Source organism: Puccinia triticina, chromosome 8A, assembly GCF_026914185.1.
Source record: "Puccinia triticina chromosome 8A, complete sequence".
NCBI classification, from domain to species: domain Eukaryota; kingdom Fungi; phylum Basidiomycota; class Pucciniomycetes; order Pucciniales; family Pucciniaceae; genus Puccinia; species Puccinia triticina.
Genome location: NC_070565.1, coordinates 2,557,152 through 2,577,941, shown reverse-complemented (window position 1 = coordinate 2,577,941; position 20,790 = coordinate 2,557,152). Strand labels below are relative to the sequence as shown.

General features: G+C 48.0%; 2 protein-coding genes across 2 annotated transcripts; one reads left to right on the top strand and one right to left on the bottom strand.

Annotated features, from left to right (window-relative positions):
• Nucleotides 1–10,485: 10,485 nt before the first annotated feature.
• PtA15_8A227 (uncharacterized protein) lies at nt 10,486–14,189 on the bottom strand (the record flags this gene model as incomplete). The annotated part of the gene is made up of 11 exons (XM_053171634.1): nt 10,486–10,614; nt 10,682–10,700; nt 10,764–10,803; nt 10,970–11,627; nt 11,748–11,906; nt 12,033–12,995; nt 13,075–13,455; nt 13,568–13,617; nt 13,705–13,758; nt 13,906–13,993; nt 14,061–14,189. The coding sequence occupies 11 exons, from the start codon at nt 14,187–14,189 to the stop codon at nt 10,486–10,488; spliced, it is 2,670 nt and encodes an 889-aa protein (XP_053022878.1).
• Nucleotides 14,190–17,277: 3,088 nt separating this feature from the next.
• PtA15_8A226 (uncharacterized protein) lies at nt 17,278–18,382 on the top strand (the record flags this gene model as incomplete). The annotated part of the gene is made up of 2 exons (XM_053171633.1): nt 17,278–17,373; nt 17,867–18,382. The coding sequence occupies 2 exons, from the start codon at nt 17,278–17,280 to the stop codon at nt 18,380–18,382; spliced, it is 612 nt and encodes a 203-aa protein (XP_053022877.1).
• Nucleotides 18,383–20,790: the final 2,408 nt, after the last annotated feature.

Here is a 20,790-nt window from a genome sequence, read left to right as displayed (position 1 = left end):
TCCCTGTCCCAAACCTGCCTGAATCTCCTCAAGCATCCGCTTCCGCCCCAATCCTCAGGGAGGTTACCTCCAGTCAAGTCTCATCAACCACCCCCTTGAGCAAGTCCTCAACTCTCAATGTTCTCCCTCAGCCTTCTTCGCCGGAGACAGCTCACATAGGAGGATTGAGCTTGACAGAAGACACAATTGCTCCAGAATTTTCAATGACTACCCAGTTCTACAACGACAATCTTGACAAATACCTCAAGCTTCTTGCAGAGTTCAACGCACACGACTTGAGTGACGGCGAAGTCAGAGTAGAGCCGCCAAATCCTTCTGCCACCAACTTACCTAATCCTTCACCTACCAGCACTGCAACTCCTTTAACAAAGAAAAAGAAGAAGAAGAAGAAAAACAACAACAACTGAAGTATGCGCCAGGCCCATTGTCCAACCAACTCATATATCTCCCACCCCAGCCACTTTTCAACGACAAACATTTCGGGAATCCCCGCTGCTATCCCTCTTCTGACTACTGTCGCACCTCCCATATCCTCTTGTCTCATTTTTTTATTACTCTTCTCTCCTCTTATAGGGGGGGAGACTGAAGCCCCGCGCTTCCAGCGGGTTTCACAAGGCCAAATGGGCCATGTCACATGAGGAGGACTATAGTTGAGCCTGTCCCCCTCGCCCCATCTAGCCCAGCAGAGACTCCGGACCCCATTCTCTCTCTGCTCGGGCTAGGTAAGCCTTTCTCTTTCTCTCTCACCATCTCTTTCTCCTTCTCCTTTCTTCCTCATGTACATAGACTAACAGAGAGACTCCGGACCCCATTCTCTCTCTGCTTGGGCTAGCCACGCAATCCAAGCTCCCCGACCGTTGGTTCTAGAACCGTTAGGCCTCCGAGCCCGTCCCATCGTGCCTCTCCGCCTCCGATCAGTGAAGAGCTCTAGCGAGCTCTTACATTTTCCTTGAAGATGAATCAGCAAAAAGCGCAGCGGGCTGCCCGCTGCTAAAAGCGTAGCGTAGTGCGGCAAGCAGTGCTACGCTTTTGCTACACTTCCCGCTGTGCTCAGCGCAGCTATTGCGGTGTTGATATCAACCACATAGTGAACCAACTTACTGCAACTCCAGGAACTGTGGGTAGGAGTAAGTGGATGTCTTTTCCAACAATTGCAAATGTGATGGCCAATGTGTTCAAGGCACCTTTTTTTTATCTTCTCCAACTCCTAGTCTCAAACATACTTCCCTTATTCCCCCCCAACAATAAACCAACCATCTTCATTGCTCTTGTTGATGATCAATTTGTTCCCCTTGTTCTCCAAACCACTGTCCTCTTTCCAGCTCCCCAGCTCCTTTGTAAGGATTGGGTTCAAAAAGCTACTCCTGAAGCTCTGCAATGGCAGCAAAGGTATTCTACTTGTTTTGATTGTACGGTAGGGAAGAAACTCTTGCAACACATTGCACGCTACTAGTTGTATCCCATTACTATTTCTTTTTTAGGTATTTATCTTTAGTTTGTGTTGTATTTGCATTCAAGTTGCATCATACATTTTCATTTCTCTTTCTTAGTTTTTTATTCTTATTTTGTGTTGTCTTTCCTCCAACTGAAAGTTAGTTTATGTTGGTGGTGTACTACCCAGAATCTAATAAATTATTAATGAGATGTTTAAATCAGTGATGTTAAATTTTGGGGCACTTGGGGGCACTGTGGATAAGGATTTGGCGCGGTTCCTTGGTAGGATAATGCATTTTGGTGGTGTAATACCGCTGTGAAGCGCTAAATTTGATTCAGAGACTTTATTCTTATGGCAGAAAAAATTTGGGGGCACTTGGAGCACTGTGGATAAGGATTTGGTGCAGTTGCTTAGTAGGAAATCAAATTCACCCACTGCTTATAGAAGGCGTTCCCAATGTGTAATACCTCCTTGAAGCTCAACATATTTTCTAAAGAGTGTATTCATATGGCAGAAAAAATCTGGGGGTGCTTGGAGCACCATATAAGCTAAGGATTTGGCGGATTGCCTTTGTAGGAAATCCACCAAATCAGCCCCCGGCTACACAAAGTTTCCCTGAAGTTTTCTAATGCAGTGAAGCTGCAAATATTTTATAGATAGTGTATTATTATTGCAGAAAAAAATTTGGAGTGTTTGGAGCACTGACGTAGCTAAGGTTTTGGGGGATTTCCTATTGAGGAAATCCGCCAAATTAACCCCCCTGTTCCACAAGGCCTTCCTGATGGTTTCTAATGCTGTAAATATCAAAATATTGTCTATACAGTGTATCTAGATGGCTGTAAAACTTTGGGAGCATTTGGGTGCTCCAGTGAGGAGATATGAATATTTCTTTATTTTGTGGGATTTTTTGTAAAATTAAAATCCCAACTCCTGTTTGGGATCACGGAATTACAATGGTGGTCTTTTGGCAGCTTTTATTCTTGGGAGGTTATAATGATTTGTAAAGATTATAGTGCATGTAAACAGGGCCTTGATTATAGCACTGGTAAACAGGGACTTCTGCAATTTATCACCTGGGTCCTTTTTTGTTTCAAAAGTGAACAGGGCCTTCTGCCATTTATCAACTGGTTCCTTTTTGGTTGAATGCTCTTGAAATATATATCCAAGTATATTAAAGCCTCTGAATCATGAAAAAAAACTTCAAGGGTTTCCCCCAAAATTTTACAGAATACACAAAAAAAATCAAGGGTTTCCCCTCTACAAGTGCCAGGAAAAATAACATCTAGGGTTTCCCCTCTACAATTCCCAAAAAAAACAAAAAAACACAACAATCAAAAAAGACAACAAAAAAGAACTTGCACCCTACCACCTAACATCAGCAAGCTGATGTACCGTGGCCCATTGTCCATCCCTGTCTAGCAGGGTCAAAAAACAATGAGAGGATGACCCCCAGCGGTTAAGCAAAAGTGGGGCCAACAAATATTCCCCCGCCAAACTGCGCAAGTGCAACAGCGGACAGGGGTGAGACAACCCCCCAGCTGGAAACCAGCCCAAGGAGTTGCCTGAGGAAATCACTCCTCCTCAGGTCCAGTATTTATCTGACTTAACTAAGCCTCCCGGGACTGGGGGTGCAGAGCACCCTGATGCAAAGCATCTCCAATTCCCAATGGGAGGCTTATGAGTTATTGGCTTTTTTCTGCATGAGAGCTTCAGGAAATTTGTGGCTTTTGGCCAACTTTTTGAATCAAATTTACATTACACAGCGCCCACTCATTGTGAGTCAGCGAGCTGAAGTACACGGGATAGCTGAGCATCTCAGCTTCAATGTAGTGTCACTTTTGTGATATCTACACTTGAAGGAGAGTTTTGACCTTGCTCAGCAGTCAAGGTGGATGGATGATGGAGTTCTGTATTTAAATTGAGTCCAAATGGATCTTCTCAGAATTTGCATACACACTTCTGGCCAAACACAAAAAAATCACAAACTTCAAAGGAAGATGGAAGGAGTTTGTGAAGGGGGAAAAAGTGGTGATTGACACCAAAAGAAAGAGAAAAATCAGGCCTTTAATCTGGCACCACAGGCGATAGGAATACACAAGGAGAAGACCCCTGAAAGGGGAGCAGGAAAAAACTCCCACCAAAACACTGAAAGCTCTCAAGCCAAAATCTTGGCTTTACCTGCAAGTCCCTCCTTTAATTGAGGTCACGCTTTGCGCCAGCCCAGGCTGTACCAGGGCCCTCTGAAGCGAGGGACTTGTGATAAGTCAGGTATTTATAGACTTTGCTCCTTGACTCTCAGTCTCCCCATTGCCTCAATTTCGTACTCTTCATCTTTGCAACCACCAACGCCACCGCTGCGGCCCTATCACTGCACTGCGCCGCCCTGGCAACCGCCTCCGCATCCTCCGCAACAAGACGGCCGTTGCACCAGACCCTGCAGCCTACCAAGCCAAAAAACAACTTCCCTCTGCGCAAAAACCCCACATCTTAATTGTCATTGCGCATGGTCCCTGCGCAACATTTGCAAGGCCCTTGCACACCAGCTCAGCTCCACAGCCAGTCACTTGTCGCGCGTCAGGTCATACATTACCCTGGCCCCGCTTTCCTCCAGTCAATCCATGTATGTACTGTCATAGTGGCTGGGCCAATTACGGTGCAGCTTTCTCCCTCGCACTTAGTTTTTGCCTCATCCTAGATTCCCTCATCATTGAAAGTCTGATTGGATTGCAGTAGGTGGTTCCGGGTAGCTGACAGTGAGAACCATCTATTGGGTTTGCCAGAGTGCTTGTTGGCGCCAACAATCAATCTGGATGACAACAGACATTCCGACAAGAAGATATGCCCAACTGTGTCAATAAGCAATGGTCATTACGAATGCCCCTCCTGTCAATTCGCCTGCCCATCAACCATTGACCCGCGATCTCACAATCACTTTGTATGAATGTCTTGGGATGGTACCAAAACTGGAGGTTAACGGATTGAACGATCAAACTTGGTTGGTAATGTTGCGCCAAGCGCCTGAAGTTACCATTGACCGGCAACTTCTTGTGCATGATGCAGATCTTATCCTGGTTGATAATGAAGACATGCTTCTTGTCATGATTGAAGACAACATCAAGGTCATTGTGGCCAAATAACCTTTAGGCTTGGCGGGTTTGAAGCTCATCTACAATATGTTCACACTTCACAGTTGCACTTCTCGCATTCCGCTTGTCAAAGATACCCGCACTTGAAATTTAATCATCTTGATTGTTCAGATCACATCACATTGTAATTTGGTTGCATTGAGAAAATGACAGAGCAGCTCTTTTGTTCTGGTTTTACTTTGTGACACAAGTCTGTCATTGGACTCATGTTTCACCTGTTGCTTCCAACCTTAAATCCTTTCCTTTTTTCAACGTCGCAAGGCCAACAGATTGACAGAATTGGAGGTCCGGGAGCAACTGGCGCAACAATAGTGGTAATCAACATGGACAGTCTGATCCCTTCTCTCAGCCCAAATTCAGCCACACGGACGGCAATAAATGGTACCACCACTGCAATAATGTCACTCACCGCACAAACAAATGTAACTGGCCAGTAAACACTGCATCTGGAGGTAACATTAATCCCTTCCGGGCTCGCGCGTCTAATGCAACCAATCCTCTTTGTATTGCGCCCCCCCCCCCCCCCCCCCCCTCGCGCACTGACACTCAGGCTGGTTGATACCCAAGAATTATCCAACAAAATGTTTAGTTTTATGCATGACTCTTGGCAACAGGAAAAGATCTATGTATCTGCAGGAGATGAATGGTTCTGAAAATTCAACCAAGGCCAGCATTCCTGGAATACCCCTACAATGGCACAGTTTGACAAGATGGGTTCATGTTCTGAAAATTTAACTTAGGGGGCTATAACAGCATAATTATAGGGAGCTTTGATATGACAGTGTTATAAGGGGATGGGTGCGCCTTATAATGATTAGTTCAGGGTTGATGTGGTGGCAAGGTAAGGGGTCCCAACTGTGATTGTTTGGAGTGGGGAAGATGGGGAGTGGCTGGCTTCCATGACATGTGGTGTGGGCACTGGGGATTGATGTTGGGGGAATGCAGGCAAGGGGGGCTTGGCAGGTCAGGGGATGCAGCGGCGTAGCCGCTTTGATCTCTAGTGTCACATAGGATGTCAGGCAAAAAAACTCATATATTGCCTGGATTATATCGGCTCCAAACGGGGCCTAAGTGACAAATATTTTGGTGTTGATAAAATTCAACATCTGACACAAACATCATCAAACCAAAACGGTATAAAACTGAAAGAGTGGCACAAAAAACTTTATATTGAAACAGGGTCACATTCAAATAATTTTACAGTTTCAAAGTGGAGGTGTGACTTGTATTAATTTAAAAAATGGGTACTGTATTCCCATTGAGATTTGTGTGGCCCACAGAATTGATTGAGAGCCTGAAAAGCTAAATTCACCTGAATTTATATAGACTTTTTGGGTCTGTATCAACATCTGAAAGGGAATCATCCAACTTGTCACAGTCCATCAAAAACTTCTGCATTCAGCTGCATTGGTTGAGCTAAAAAATGTTCTCATTTTGCATTCAATCTTCTATACTACTTCATTTGGGATTTGGGATCACTTGTGAAGCTTCAGAAGACCTTGGATTGGGATGGAAGCCTGAGGCCAAGACTTTTGATTGGGCAGACCCTCAGCAGCTGCTAGAACTCCTTAAGCCCACCTGGCCCTCAAAACCACAAGATTATGATCAAACAAGTGTAGCCAAAAATCAACTCAACAGAATTACAAAATCCAAAAATGAACAAGAATCATCTGAATCTCATAGAAACACCCTAAACTTTGTACCATGTATCCAGAATTGTGGAGTCTTGAATCCCCCATTTTGGCCAAATTCAGCCATGGATAATGAGCTGAGAACATCTCACCTAGCACACAAGGCTCATGAAAACACTTCAGGACAAAGCTTTTTATCAATTCCAAACCCTGATTCTTTTGCATTGTTTCAACCTGGTTTGGAAAACAATTTTCCCCAGGGTCAAATGGATTGGATAGAAACAATGCCTATGTTTCAAAATTTAGGATCAAATGGAGTCACCCAATCTACTCCTCTGATAGAAACAGACCCAGGATTAGAACTTATATATCCTAGGAATCTTGAGATGTCTCCTATGGGTTTATTCAAAACATCAGAAAAATTTTGGGACCAAGGCTTGACAGATTCTGGATCTGATGTGAATGCACAAAAAAGGAAAAGAATAGACATTGGCCACCTTTCAGAAACCACACATACCAATATTTCACCAGGAAAATATATAAAAGCACCTGATCATACCTCAATGGCCCCTGGAATATTTTCAAATGGAAACATGTACAGCTATATGGTTGGAAGTCATCCTACAATTATAGATAAAATTCCAGGATCCTCAAGTAGTGAAAGCATGATAAGTAACCAGAATTTCAATTATTTTTCATCAGAAATGGGAAAGATGCACAACATTCACCCAGTGGAAAACATTTCCCACAACACCTTTCCACCACTGGAAGAGAATGTGACCAATATTAATGACATACTCAAGTTTAATCCAGAAGTATTTGCATGGGATGAATCTCTATCAGAAGGAAGCAAGTGCCATGTTTATGCACTACTCAATATTATCAAAGATCTCCAACCCGAATCTAATCATCTTCAAATTTCAGAAGAAAATCCAGATGAGGTAAATTTAATCTTCAGGAAGGCCAAATATGAGGCATTCACTTCAAGGATTAAGCAAGTTGCTGAAATGAAAAGACTAAGTGCTGTATCAAAAGAAGCCCATTCAGAGGAACCTCAAGATTCCAAAATACTCACAAGGAAAAAAACAAATAGTAAAACCACAACCATGAGAAGATCTGTACACAGTTCTGCAGTTAATCAACTAGTTCAAAATTGGTTTTCTTGGAATTGGTTTTGGTATATTAGGTATGGAATCAGAATCAAAGATTATGGAACTTCAATAACTGATAGACCTGAAGAAAGGCTTACCCTTATATTATTTCACATTGATATGATTGGTACCATCCTTCAAAAACACTTTGGTCAAGAAAACAACAATACAGTTCTTCTGAGAAAAGCAATCCAGATAGTTTCAGAACATTATGGAAAACAATTTGAGGACATAGCTGAGGAATCAACCCATTTTATCCACAAATCAACAGGAAAACAACCAAAAACCTCACTATTTGTTTGGAATTCAATTGCAAAATTAATATCTGAATTGAAAGATGATAGATTAAACCAAATTTTCTTCAATGGAAAGCATGGCAAAATCTCCAAACATTGTCAGACTTTTTTCAACAACATATTTTATTTCTCTATTACAAAGTTGAATGAAAGATTATTGAGATTTGAAAAGCGTTATAGACTTGTATAAAGGCTCATGAAATTCCACAAGTGGAAACATAGATGATCTGTTTGATTTTTTTTAGATACAAGGTTAGATTAGATTGTATTTTGGATGATAGTTGTTTGTATTTCAGTCTTATCAGTTTGATCAGCTAAGTGAAAGGATCTCAAAGTGAAGTTAAAGGATGGCACTTCACACCCAGGTAGCCATGTTGGGCCTGAGTGACTTGCCTGAAACCCACAGAGGCAGGTACCTGTGTGCACTGCTCAGGTCAATGGCCTTTCATGAGCCATGCTTCCTGGTCCAATTATCCTCATTCAAGGGAGGGAATCAATCCTCATGAACTGCAGTCGGATTCAGGCTGGCCAGATATTCAACTGCAATTTATATCTAACCCACTTATTGTGTTTTGAATAAAGCTTGGATGGTTTGTGAAATTTTCTGGTTTTGTTGACCAAGGTCAACTCCATATTTTTGATATCATTTCCACATGGTGCATCTTGACAGATGTCAGATGAGGCCCAAGGCTAAATCCACCCCTGGAGCCAATTTCCTCCAGTAGGGGGTGAAGGAGTCGGGTTAGAGAAATACTGAGTTCATTTTCAGAACCAGAGCATCTTCTCTACCCTACCCACCACCGGCCATGATCACCGGCCGTTGCCCTCTGCCAGTATGGGCCGGGCAGGGAGAGGCCAACCAAGCGCTGGGTTGTGACACAAAGACATCCCGGGTGGAAGTCAATTTCAAGGTTTTGTTTAAAGTTGGGTCTGGCTTTTACAGTTTGGTGTGAAGTTTAAAATAAAGTTACTACATAACAAAACCAGAAAATTTGAGGAAAGATCCAAGCATTATTCAAAACACAATGTCTCCCTCTATCCAACAAAGATCATATCCCCCGGATAACACAGTAACAAGGAAAAAAGAAGGGTTTAGGCCCAATTTTCAACCAAAATCTGCATAATCTTGGGGCTCCAATAACATAAAATCCATACAAAGACGGGTCTTTTCTGGGTGTAACCACCCATTGCAACGCAACAAATGATAGCCACAAACTTGCAATTTTGCGGTAAGTCACGGTTATCTGTCCGTTGCTTTGCTTGTAAGCTTGTGTCCACAATACAAGGCTGATTCTATGTGCAGGTTTCTTGCAGAGGAAAAATACCAGACTTTCTCTCTGCAAGCCCTGAATATCCATAGATATCATGCAAAAGGGGTCGCCGCTGTATACCAGGGAGGTGCAATTACAGTGCAAGTGCTCCTGACAGAGGCGCTTCCCTAGTCCAGCTTACCCCTAGCCTAACTAAGCCTCTCAAACAGAGGGGGGGGGGGGGGACCCCCACGTCCCAAAGGGACTCTCTGTAGGAGAGGCTTATGACTTATGTCATACTTTTTTGCCTGAGAGTTTGAGGCTTTTGTGGCTTTTTATGCCCTTTTTTCCTTTTGTCCTCCACACAGCAAAAACTGACAAGCCTCTGCTGAAGCCCTGAAGGGTCAATATAGCTGACCATCTTGGCTTCATATCCATGTCCTCATAATGAGGATTGGATGCATGAGCTGGATTGGCCAAGGCATATTGACCAGAGCTCGGAGAGCTTGGATCCTGTGGAATTGAATTGAATGAGCATACTGTTTTCCGAGGTCAGTTCAATCAACACATGTCATACAGCCCAGAATACCCCAAAGACCATAAGTTTGGAGGGTCATGGGAGGAGAACACTTGGACTTCCAGAGACGTGTGTAGCGGCAAAAGATAGGGAAGAGTGAGACGAGTTTCATGACCCAAAGGGCATGCCTGGGGCCCTTTGGGAACAGGGTCAAAATTTGAATGGCACAAAACACCCACCAAAAGGCCTCAAGCGAGGGCGCTTCGCGCCAGCCCAGGCTGTACCAGGGCCCTCCGAAGTGGGGGACTTGTGTTAAGTTAGAGCTTACCCCGGGGGGCCGAAAGTCTTGAGCGACTCTGTTAGCTTTGTCTCTCTTATTATAGAGGTTCTGGAAAAGGAGCAGACACAATTCCACAGCCTTCATGCACGAGTGTGGGGGGCTTTCTTACGAGCATCAGCAGAGATACAGTCCTCCGGCGTTAGTTCTTCTACGACATGATGGAGAACAGGGAAGGAGAAAACAGAGAGGAACTGGGCCGTGCATCGGCAAAATTGCCAAGCCTTCACAGCCCGTTTTAAGGCCCAACAACCACCTCGCCCTGGAGTCCGAAGTTTAGCCGAATCCGGCCTGCTATGCATCAGGATTGACCGAATTGGTATCCGTTGATGCATGTCTTTCCTTTTCTTGTTCAGAGAGAGGAGTCCGAAGGGCCACAGTATAAACTAAACAACATAAATACGCGGGGTGGCGAAGGCATGTACGAGGAGAGCGCCAACGACAGGGGAGAACAAAGAGCATGGGCCTAACAACAAAGGGCGGAGGGGAGGAGGAGGAGCGATGAGGGACGCTCGAGTGGGGACGTACATGGGCGAGCACAAAAGACACGCACAGGGAAAGCGACGATTACATATGGATCTAAACACCACCACACTTCGCATACATGTCGGCCTCTACTCTTATATAATGTATACTATTAACGCGGGTGTGGGTGGAACAGGCGCTATCTATCTACACAAAAACAACACATCTGGGGGGTTTTTGGAACCATCGTGGGAGAATCAAGGCGGCGGATGGTGGTACAGGGAGGAGGTCGGATAGGGACGGGGGACGGGCGCCGGGACGAGCAGGGCCGTCGTCGCGAGAGAGAGAGGGCGGAGGAAGACCGGCGAGCGGGGGAGAGAGGGGGGCTGGTATAGGGGGAAGATAAGGGCATGGAGTGGCGGGGCGGGTCAGGCGGTCAAGAGGGACGCGAACGCGTGCATCTCGAACTCCTCTGGACAGCGAAAGACACACGCAGTCAGCAGGGGTCAGGCGAGGAAGAGAAGGGGAGACGTACGGCCGACGCCGCAGTTGTCTGCGCCCGGCCCGAAGATCATCTGTCACACAGCCCACCACAGTCAGCAACACAGCAGAGAAAGAGGGAGGGAGGGAGGAGGAGACGGACCTCCCAGACGTCAGCGCCGGAGACGTCGAGCGGGGGGAGCGGGGCGGCGGGGGGCGAGGCGCGGCGCTCGGCCTCCCAGATCTCCTTGAGGGCCGCACAGAGGGACTTGAGGCCGAGGAGGAAGCCGCAGTCGGGCTGGTTGGGGTGGGAGGGCGGGAAAGAGGCGCGGGGCCGGTCGTCCTCGTCGTCGTCCGCGCCGAGCGCGGGGGCGTCGGGACCCAGGAAGTCGTCCCCCGTCGTGCAATGGGCGAAGTCGATCAGCCGGATGTTGACTTCCCCCCGACGACACTCCTCGGCAGAAGAGCCGGAGCCTAGATGGGCTTGGTACGCTTGTTGGATGGCCCGGTCCCCGTCGTAGATGAACAGGAGACTGGCGGCATAGAAGCGGTAGCGCGTCAGCTTGCTGACGATCCGGGCCAGCCGGTAGAGCTTCTGCAGCATGCCCGGGATCTGGTAGACCAGCAGCCGCTCGCCGTCGTGGAAGAAGTTGGCGAGGGTGGGCGTGAACTGGTCGGTGGCCACCTTCCGGCCGAAGTATTTGTCCTGGAAGGAGTAGCGGTTCTCGGAGACCTTGTAGACCTGCATCCCGCAGATCCTGACGCCGAGGTTGCCGGAGGTGGTGAGCTTGCACTTGGAGGTCTGGCTGAGCTTCTTGGCGGGCGAGGCGTCGATGCCGTACTGTCGAGTGCCCATCTTGAGGTCCAGGACGCACGGACAGCGGAGCGAGCCGGTGAGGTCTTCCATGAGCAGGAACTGCTCCTGCCGCAGCGGACACGCGGCCGTCGGCGGGACCGCATCCGCCGTCGCCGCCGCAGTGGCTGCAGCCGCCAGCGAGATCTGCGGGCCGAAGGATGAGGTGGACGACCCGTCCTGCACCGGCGGGCTCGTCAGACTGCTCCCCGGGATCGACGAGACGATCGAGGTGAATTGGAGGGTGTCGACGAGCTCGGCCGGCGCGTCTTGGGGGGCTGTTGTTGAGAACCCCGCCCCCGCCTCGTCGCCACCACTACCACCATCCGCATCGTACCTGGTGGTCTCCATGGCGCGAGCACTGTTCGGGCGCGGATAGCCGTGCTCCTCCTCCTCCTCCTCCTCATCGTCGTCATCATCATCATCAACGACATCATCGTCTGGGACGGTGGCCGGGCCCTCGTCGTGGACGGAGAAGCGCTCGCGGTTGACCTGGCTGTCGCTCATCGTCCGGCGGACTTCGTGGCGGGCGAGGGGGTCGAGCTGATGATGGTCGATCTCGGAGGGCGAATGGCGAGGCGGGGAGAGATGGTGGTCAAGAAGGGGCATGAGGTAGCTGCGCCGTCGGAGCCGGTCGGGGCTGCGGGGCGGCGTGGAGATCTCGGTGGTGGTCTGGCGGGTGGAGTCGATGCTGTCTTTGAGGCGGGAGGTCCGGCGGCCGTTGCGCCACGGCGGCTTGTGCAGCTTCCCGTTGAGGGGCAGCTTGGGACTGCTGAAGACCTCCCGGAGCACCTGCTCGCACAGCTTGCGGTTCACTTGGGTCGAGCCCCGCCCGCGGATCGCTGACAGGGACGACGAGGAGCCCGAGCCCGGGGGCTGGAAGTACGACGAGAGCGGGTCGCGCTCGTGGCTCAGCATGTTCCCCAGCCCGCCGGTCTCGTTCCAGATCGAGCTGCCGTGCGGCGAGCCGACGGGCGTGCTGTGGGGGGTCAAGGGCGAGCTGCGCAGGTGGGTTTTGGCGGCACCGACAATGTCGAGTGGGTGAGGAGGATCGTGGTCTGAGAGGTCGTCTAGCAGGGCGGGCGGATGAGGAGGGTGCTGCGGATAGTCGAAGGGGTGGCTCGAGCGGAAATCCATCCGGTTCCAGAGCGACGAGTCGGGCAGGATGTGTCTGTTCTGGCTCAGCGTCACTTCGGGTATCTCGTCCTGATTGGCATCGCCCAGCCGGGTTCGGCCGTCCTTGTTCCGGAAGACCCGTCTCTGGGAGAGGTTCGAGGCGCGGGACGGGAGGGGTGGTTGGTGGGCCTGGTCGGTGTTGTTGACCCTTCGGTAGGTGACATTGAGTACGCCGAGGTACTGGGGCACGAATGCTAGGAGCTCGGGATGGTCTCGTTCGACAGCCTCATAGAATGTGTTCTCTCGACTGACGAGTGGCTGTTGTGAGTGATGAGATGAGTTAGTTCTTTGTTTTGTTCAATTTTTTTTTGAGTTTGTTTTAAGAGATCGAGCTGACCTTACAAACTGCACGCCTGGAGAACCTGAATATAGAGTGATGGCCTCCGACCTGGTTATCGAAGGGTTCGAGGGGCACGGTGTGATGGGAGATATGGTCGTTGACGAGGCGGATGTTATGGCTGTGTTTGAAGTGGTTATCGTCCTCGCAGGAGGAGAGGCTGGAGGCTGATGAGGGGGAGGAGGGGGGGGAGGAGAGCGAGGAGGTCCTTGAGGGGGGCTGGATGATGTCCGGTGGTGGGGGTTGTTCGTGGAGGTCGAGGGTGAGTTGGCTTGGGCTGGCGAAGGATGGGGAGGCTTGGGCGCTGGTGGTGTTGAACGGTGTGAATGGATGATTGTGGTGGTGGTTTGAGGCCAGCTGGGGTCGTGAGGGGTGTTCGTTCTGGATGGAATGATGTTTTTTTTTATTTATTTCAAGTGTACTGAGTTTTTCTGGAAAGTAGACAGCTCAGATGGAAGGTGGGGTAGTGGCAGATTGTGTATGTGATGCTTACGTTTGAATGGCTCCTGCTTCCGATCGTCAGTTGTTGCTGTTCATGGTGGTCTGACTTTGTTGGGTCGAGTGGGGTGAGCTGTTGTGGATAGAGAGTGTGATGAGTTTAATTTTTTGTTGTGAGTGGGTGGGGCTGACCTTGTTTCGTGCGATGAGTCTGATTGAGGTTGAGCATGTCCGGTGTGGGGATGGCTGAGCGTGGTTTTCGGAGTGTGTTCGGTTGCTGGTGCGCTTGTTGCTGTTTGGTGGTGGTGGTGGTGACTGTTGTTGTTGTTGTGGTGGTGGTGGTGACTGGGGTGGGGATGGTTTGGTGGTCTGCTTGAATAGCTGGAGACTCACCGAGGCCTTCCTGGATGTTGTCGTCGTTGCGGGTGGCTTTGCGCTCATCGGAAGCTGTTCGTCGTGGTTGGTGGCTGGATTCGAAATCCTAAAAAAAAAAAAGAGGAAGGGGAGCTGGTCGACTGAAGGAGGGATGATGACATCAGCTGACTCACGAGAGAAAAATAGGGGGCGTCATGGGGAGCCCCCTGACCCCCTTTCGGGGCCGGGGATGGCCGTTGTGGTTGGCCGGAATAATCAGCCCGGACACCGGGTCTGATGGTCAATATGGGGGTCGAACCCATGACATCCGCATGACACCTTCCCATGGGGCATGGTATTAGTACGGCGCTCTAACCAACTGAGCTAATCGACCCTTGACCGGTCATCAGGACGGACTTTGGCTTACATAATCAGTAATGCTAAAATCATCGACTACAGTGCGGCCCTTTTCAGGGGAGAGCTGCGAACCCCAGTGGAAGCTCATGGGAAGCAGGTGTGACTTCAGTGCACACATAAGCTGGGGCAGAGGCAGCAAGTAGGATCCCAACAACACCAGAGGCTGGACAGGCATGTGGAAGTTGGAGCAAGCAAGGATCAACAGAAAGCAGCAGAGGCTAGCTTAACAAAGCCACTTGGGGACCCACACAGAGCACTCTCTTTGGGAGAGGCTGATGAGTTACCTCTCACTTCAAGCAGGAGCAGAACATTTTGCTACACACCAAGTCAAAAATGATACAAAAAAAACTGGATAGAGGAGGTTCTGGGAGGAGCTGTCAACTCCTCCCAGCCAGACAAACTTTCTGATCATCCAATAAAAAAAACTAGGTGCAAATGCCTTATTGTGGTTATAAGGAGCCTTTTGCAAGCTCCCATCAACAAAACAAAACAAATTACTTTAACTGATACTGTAACTGTATAAAAAAACTAAAAAATCAAATATGTGTTATAGTAAAGACAAATTCTTTACTGATTGGAGTGTTATCTTTCACTAGAGGCCAAGGCAGCTGCGCCGCTGCAGGGAATCAGGGCTGGAATGAATGGCATTCACAAAATGTGTCCCCCCAAAGACACCAGGAGGCCAGTCTGCACACTCAATTTCCTGCGCATCCATAATGGAATATCAAGTGGAGCACTTGACTTTTGTTCGGCTCAACCATCAAAGGATAACACAAAATGTTGGATGGAGCGCGTTCATAAATATGTCAATCTCAATTCCAGTACAGCCAAGTATAATGCCTAATTCCTCTCACACCATGTAATTACCACCCCACTGCCTCTGGATCTTCAACAGAGCACACCAATCAAGGTATTATTGCACCGGACAGTAAGGATTCCTGAAAATTTCATTAGGCGCAGATTTCAATCGTAACCCCTGCCACAATCTTGGCCAAAGTTCCTCCAATAGGCAAGTCTCATCAAGAGCAGCAAGGCGCGTAGGTCAGCAGCAGCCGCGCCTGACATCGTCATGAGATAGCACCTTTGAAGATAATGGAAAGACCCTGCATCAGGAATATTATAATACAGCAGAGCGATCAGGGGAGACTAACCCTGACAAAAACTCTTTTGTCATCAGATCGCCCGTTGCTTAAATAACCTCGGAAGAACACCTGGGCACCCCGAGCAAACATCCTGTTCAATCCAAAGGGCATGTCATGTGAGGACCCAGGCACGCGCAGCCAGAGGGTATGCACAAAAATCAATTCAAAAATTGTGGGATTCATACATTTTTAAAAGATATTTTTGGCTTTTCTTGCCAACTTTTACCACATTTTGAGGGGAAATTAGCAGTACATTAATCTCCCTTGAAGCGTACATGTGCCCATCTTTTCAGAATACATTTATGTATCATGTTTGGTTGTGAGCCAAAGTGGCTCGAAACATTCATACATTTTTGTGCGTACCCTCTGGCCGCGCGTGCCTGGGTCCTGTCACGTGGCTTGACAAGGACTTGCACGTCAAGACCAACAATAGATTCCTGAGTAACGTGATAAGTAAATCATTAAACTTCAACCATGTACGCGTGACGTACCCCGCAAACAACCCTAACAATGACTTCGTGATAAACCACCAGGTTCTCTTGGTAATCCTAGACGTCAAAAACATCTTGGACTCCACCTTGTCCACTCACAACCAGCCAATTCACCAAATACGGGAAAACAACTGGGTATCGCTTTTGAGCTAACAGCGGGTTGATGTCAAACAGGACGCCATCGGAATTGTTGATTTCTATGTTGCCGCGCACAACATAGGCCTCCCCAACGGTCAAAATATGGCCAGTATCCGCCAAGCATGGTGCAATTAGTTGAACCACTTAACGTTCCTTGCAACAATGCAGGTGCAGATCTTCATTGAAGGCTCCGCTAAACGTTGGCCGAAGGAGGACGGTATAACCCTTGAGGTTTGAGCCATCCGGATGTAAAATTTCTTCCTACAATGTCGACTTGTCAGCTTCTCTCTTGCAATTTGAGCCCCTCGACTTACCTCCTTCCTTGCAACAACGGCGCCTTCAAACTTAAGGAAATCTGGCCAAATACTCTCTTGGAGGAACAGAACACTTCTCGGGAGAGGCCAGACGGGATACATTGTGATTTTGGCGCAGACTAATCCAAGTATATTCAAGTCTCAGGTTTGTAGAAAAAAAATTCAAGGGTTTCCCATACAATTTGCCAAAATACAAAAAAAAAGGCTAAAGGTTCTCCATTTTACAAAACAGGGAGCCAAAAGACCGCATACACCCACAAACAGACTGATTACAAAAAAAAGCGGCACATGCTGCTCAAATACAAAACATGTGGAAAACAGCCCGCACCCAGACACCTAGCGCAGCAAGCTGACGCACCGTGGCCCAACACCCATCCCTGTCTAGCAGGGTTAAAAAGCGTTGGGAGGAAGGCCCCCAGCCCTAAAGCACAAGGGGGGCCCACAAATATCCCCCGCCAAACTGCGCAGATGAAACAGCGGACGGGGGTGAGACAACTCTCCAGCTGGAAGTACAGCCTTTGAGTCGCCTGAGGAAATAACACCTCCAATCCGACCCAACTTTATAGTCAATCCAATCTGCTGCGATACTCCCAGAGGTACCACCCAACAACCACCTCCCCTCCAGCCACAACCATACACCACCCGCCACCACTGTTCCCACTGAGACAACTGCGGCCTCACCAACGGACACAATGCCCCAACCCACCCTTGCCCCCTACTACGTCAACCAGAATATCTCCCCTGTCGCCGTCACACTGGCCATACCCTGCGCCTCAACCACCACGGCTTGCATCCCTGCGCCCCAACCGGATACCATTGAGTTTTGGTGAGGTTTCCTGTGATGTCTGGATCAAGAGGGTGGTTTGCCCAACAGGGCAGGGCAATGGTTGGGATAGGTTACGATGGGTCATGGGTACGTTTGGGGGTGGCGGATATGTGAACGTGGCTGTTATCGAAACCGGCGCCACAACAGGTGGGTTGGCGAGTCTCCGCCTTATCTCCATTGTCCGCAAGCTCTCCGCCCAGTTTTTCCATCTCAACCGCGCCGCCCAATCCAACATCACCCTCCCCCTCCGCCGCTCAATCTGGAACTGGATTGAGACCTACACCAACAGTGAAACAAATACAATACATGTATCTGTATCTGCCTGTATTTGTATCTGTTTTGCACCCAATACTATTTATTTGTATTGTATTCAAAGACCAATACTATACAAATGTATTCAAACTTTGGTATCTTGTTGCAAATACAGCCCAATACAAGATACTTTATTTTTACGTTTTTTGATAGTTTTTCTGTATACAGTCCACAGTGGCCAAAAAAAAAAAGAAAATCAAGTTTTAATAATTTATTGATACAATACTATGGTATTGTATCTTCAGGCAGATACAATACATTTGTATTTACAATTTTGTATTTTTCAACAGATACAATACATAAGTATCTGAAGATACTGTATTGTATAGTATCTGTTTCACCGTTGCCTACACCAACAAGTATGCGGCCCTTGTCCGCTCAAATGGCCGGCTCAAGGGCGCCCCCAAGATCCTCTTTGACATTGCCCAGGGCCCCTCCGAGAGCGGTAAGAAGCGCGCCTACACCTGGCCCATGATGGCCATGCACCTTTCCGTCTGTCCCAACATTGTCCTCAAGATCACTGTTGGCAACCGCAACCGCTCCCAGGTCACCGCCCGAAGGCCGCCTTCATTTGTGCCATCCGGGCGAGGCCCTCCAGTACAGCACACAGGGCACTTGTTGCACGAGCTCAACTCGCGACTGGCCTCCGCGGCAGAGATCAACCCGGACGACCTGGAGATGTTCATGTACCTGCCCGTGCTGCTGCTGAACAACCAGAACCCGCGGCCGATCCAACAGGCGGTGATGACCGTCCTGCGCGCCTACCACCAGCCAAGCAGCGCCCCCACCCGCCCTCCCGGCAACCCCTCCTGCACCTTGATCCCCTGGCCTCGAGCTCCCCCTTGGCCTCAGACAGACCCGCGCCATATCAAGTAACAGGGGTGATTAACGTAGAATCTTACAGGGATCATTGCGATGCAATCTGAACGTGTTGGTCAGTTTGCAGGAGAGCTCAATCCAAGGGTCTCAATGTGAAGTAAAAAATGTCAATGGATTTGGGCACATTGAGCACGCAATTGGTAAATGAAGGTTCCCTCCCCATTACAGCTCCTTCCAAGACCGCACATATTACGCTAAATTACATTAGCGCCGCTACAAGTGTAGCTTAGCGGTTTCCCGCCAACAGTTTTTGCTCTTAGCGTTAGCTGTAGCTGAAAAACGCTAATTCTAGCGCTAACGTAGCGCTCTTCCCGCTACACTTCCCAGCCCCCCTTTGTAGCTTAGCGGATTGGCCCTTGCTAACGCTAAAAAAATTGTAATTTAGCGTTGTAGCTTTTTGAGGCGCTAAAAATTCTACTGCGTTCAAATTAGCGGGCAATCTATTACGCATTTGCAGTAGCGGTTCATTCACTGCAGTGCAAACCTAACGCAGCACGCTACCATTTCAAATGCGCAGTTAAAATAATGATACAACAACCACTCTTGCACATTTCTGGCCAGCTTTGCCAGCACCAAATCAAACGCTTGCTAATTGCTGGTAGAACTCTTACGGTCTCAGCTTGATTTTTTTTATTGTTCTCAGCAGCGGCTGATGTGTGTGGAACCGGTAGGAGTGCCCTATGTGCAGCGACCATCGAGCAATGCGTCAGCAGCCACATCTGGTTGCAAAAAGGGGTGAAGGCCGGGGGTGATTTCACTGATTGCCAGATTGTTCTTGACGCAGCTGAAGCTAATGCAAAATTTGCTACGCATGTTGGCAACCTTATCAACAAAAAAAAGCCAATAAGATTACACATGTTGGAGATCCAGAGAAATAGTGTCTCTTCCCAATTTATGTACAAGTACCAAATTTTCTTCTCTCTTGATCTCACCTCATGTCACTCGTTCAATCCAATCTCACTTGTGCAATATTAGAATTCAAAATTTCCAGGCTGTCTTGCCTTTTTTTTATCTTGTCTGCTCCCTGCTAACGTAGCCGCTAAGTTAGCGGATCATGCTTATAAATTACACGTTACGTTAGCGCTTAGCGCGCTAAGAACAGCTGAAGCGTAGCGGTTTGGGCGCTAATAGGCGCTACCATCTAGCGATTAAAAAAATAAAAAATTTGAGTGGCCTCCCCGTAGCTGTAATTGCAGCGCGAGGGTAGCTACAATTTAGCTTTGGTTTAGCGGCACTCAATTTCGCTAAATTGCAAAGCTACAAAGCTACATGTAGCGAAATATGTGCGTTCTTGCTCCTTCATCTAGCTGGCATCCATACCAACAAATTTTTAAAAATCTCTGGGCGGGCAGATTATGAGATCTCAAGACAGGTGGGCCTGTTGGCCAAAGGTGAGAGGATCAAAATGGAAACCTGAGGGTTTGATGTTGCTCAACGGTGAACCTTCAGGTTGCAAGATAAAGAGTCCCAGACCAATTACAGGTATCTTCTGGACCCTGATATACCTCAGATCATTTTCCCATCGGTCAGTAACTTTCCCAATACATCTTCCAGTCTTCATTTTGCTTTCATTCACTCATGTACTGCAAACACACTTTGAAGACAATTTTAGATTGTCTACAACACTTGCACCAGGGGGGAAAGTGTGGCACTCTCTGGAGAGTGCCAGGCCGTAATTCTGTCAGTCAAATGGTCTGATGTGAGTTAGATGTGAGTCGCAACTCTTTGTTCAATTTTCTTCCCAACAGATGTGTAACTGTAGGTGAAGTGGTTGCGGGATGATCTGTAACTCAATTCCAACACATGGAAATATCTTAGTTGGAATTTTCTGTTTGGTTCATATCAAAAAAAATCCAGGATGTGAGCTTCAATTCACAACATGTTTTGCCAAGAATTTAACTATCCTGATGCTCAAAGATATCCTTGACCAAGTGAGAAGGAAGATTTTTCAGGGCTGATTTTTTTCAATCAAAACCCACATAAAATCACATAATGAAAAATAGCTGTAAATTATAGCAACCGCAAAGACTCAGCTAACTGGTAGATTAATCCTTGTGGGATATTTCTGCCATGCCTGTTCCCTTCATCAATTGGGAGGAAAGTTATGTAAAATTAAATTTCTCTTTTTTGAGTATCACACAGTGTCAAAGCTGGGAAAACCTCTGTAACCTGTCTTCCCTCCCTGTAATATGAAATTTGAACAATCAAAGAGGCCTTTTCACCAACCATGTTTACCAAGTGATGGTCCACTTGTGCAGGCTAAAGTTTGCCATGCGGTCAGCTGTTCATTTGGGTCCATGCACCTTTTGTATGTGAATACACATTGCACAATTTTCCTTCACTTGACCTCCATCTGCCTGATAAAATGCAGCAGCTAGAGGTTAAAATTATTAAGCTTCACAGAG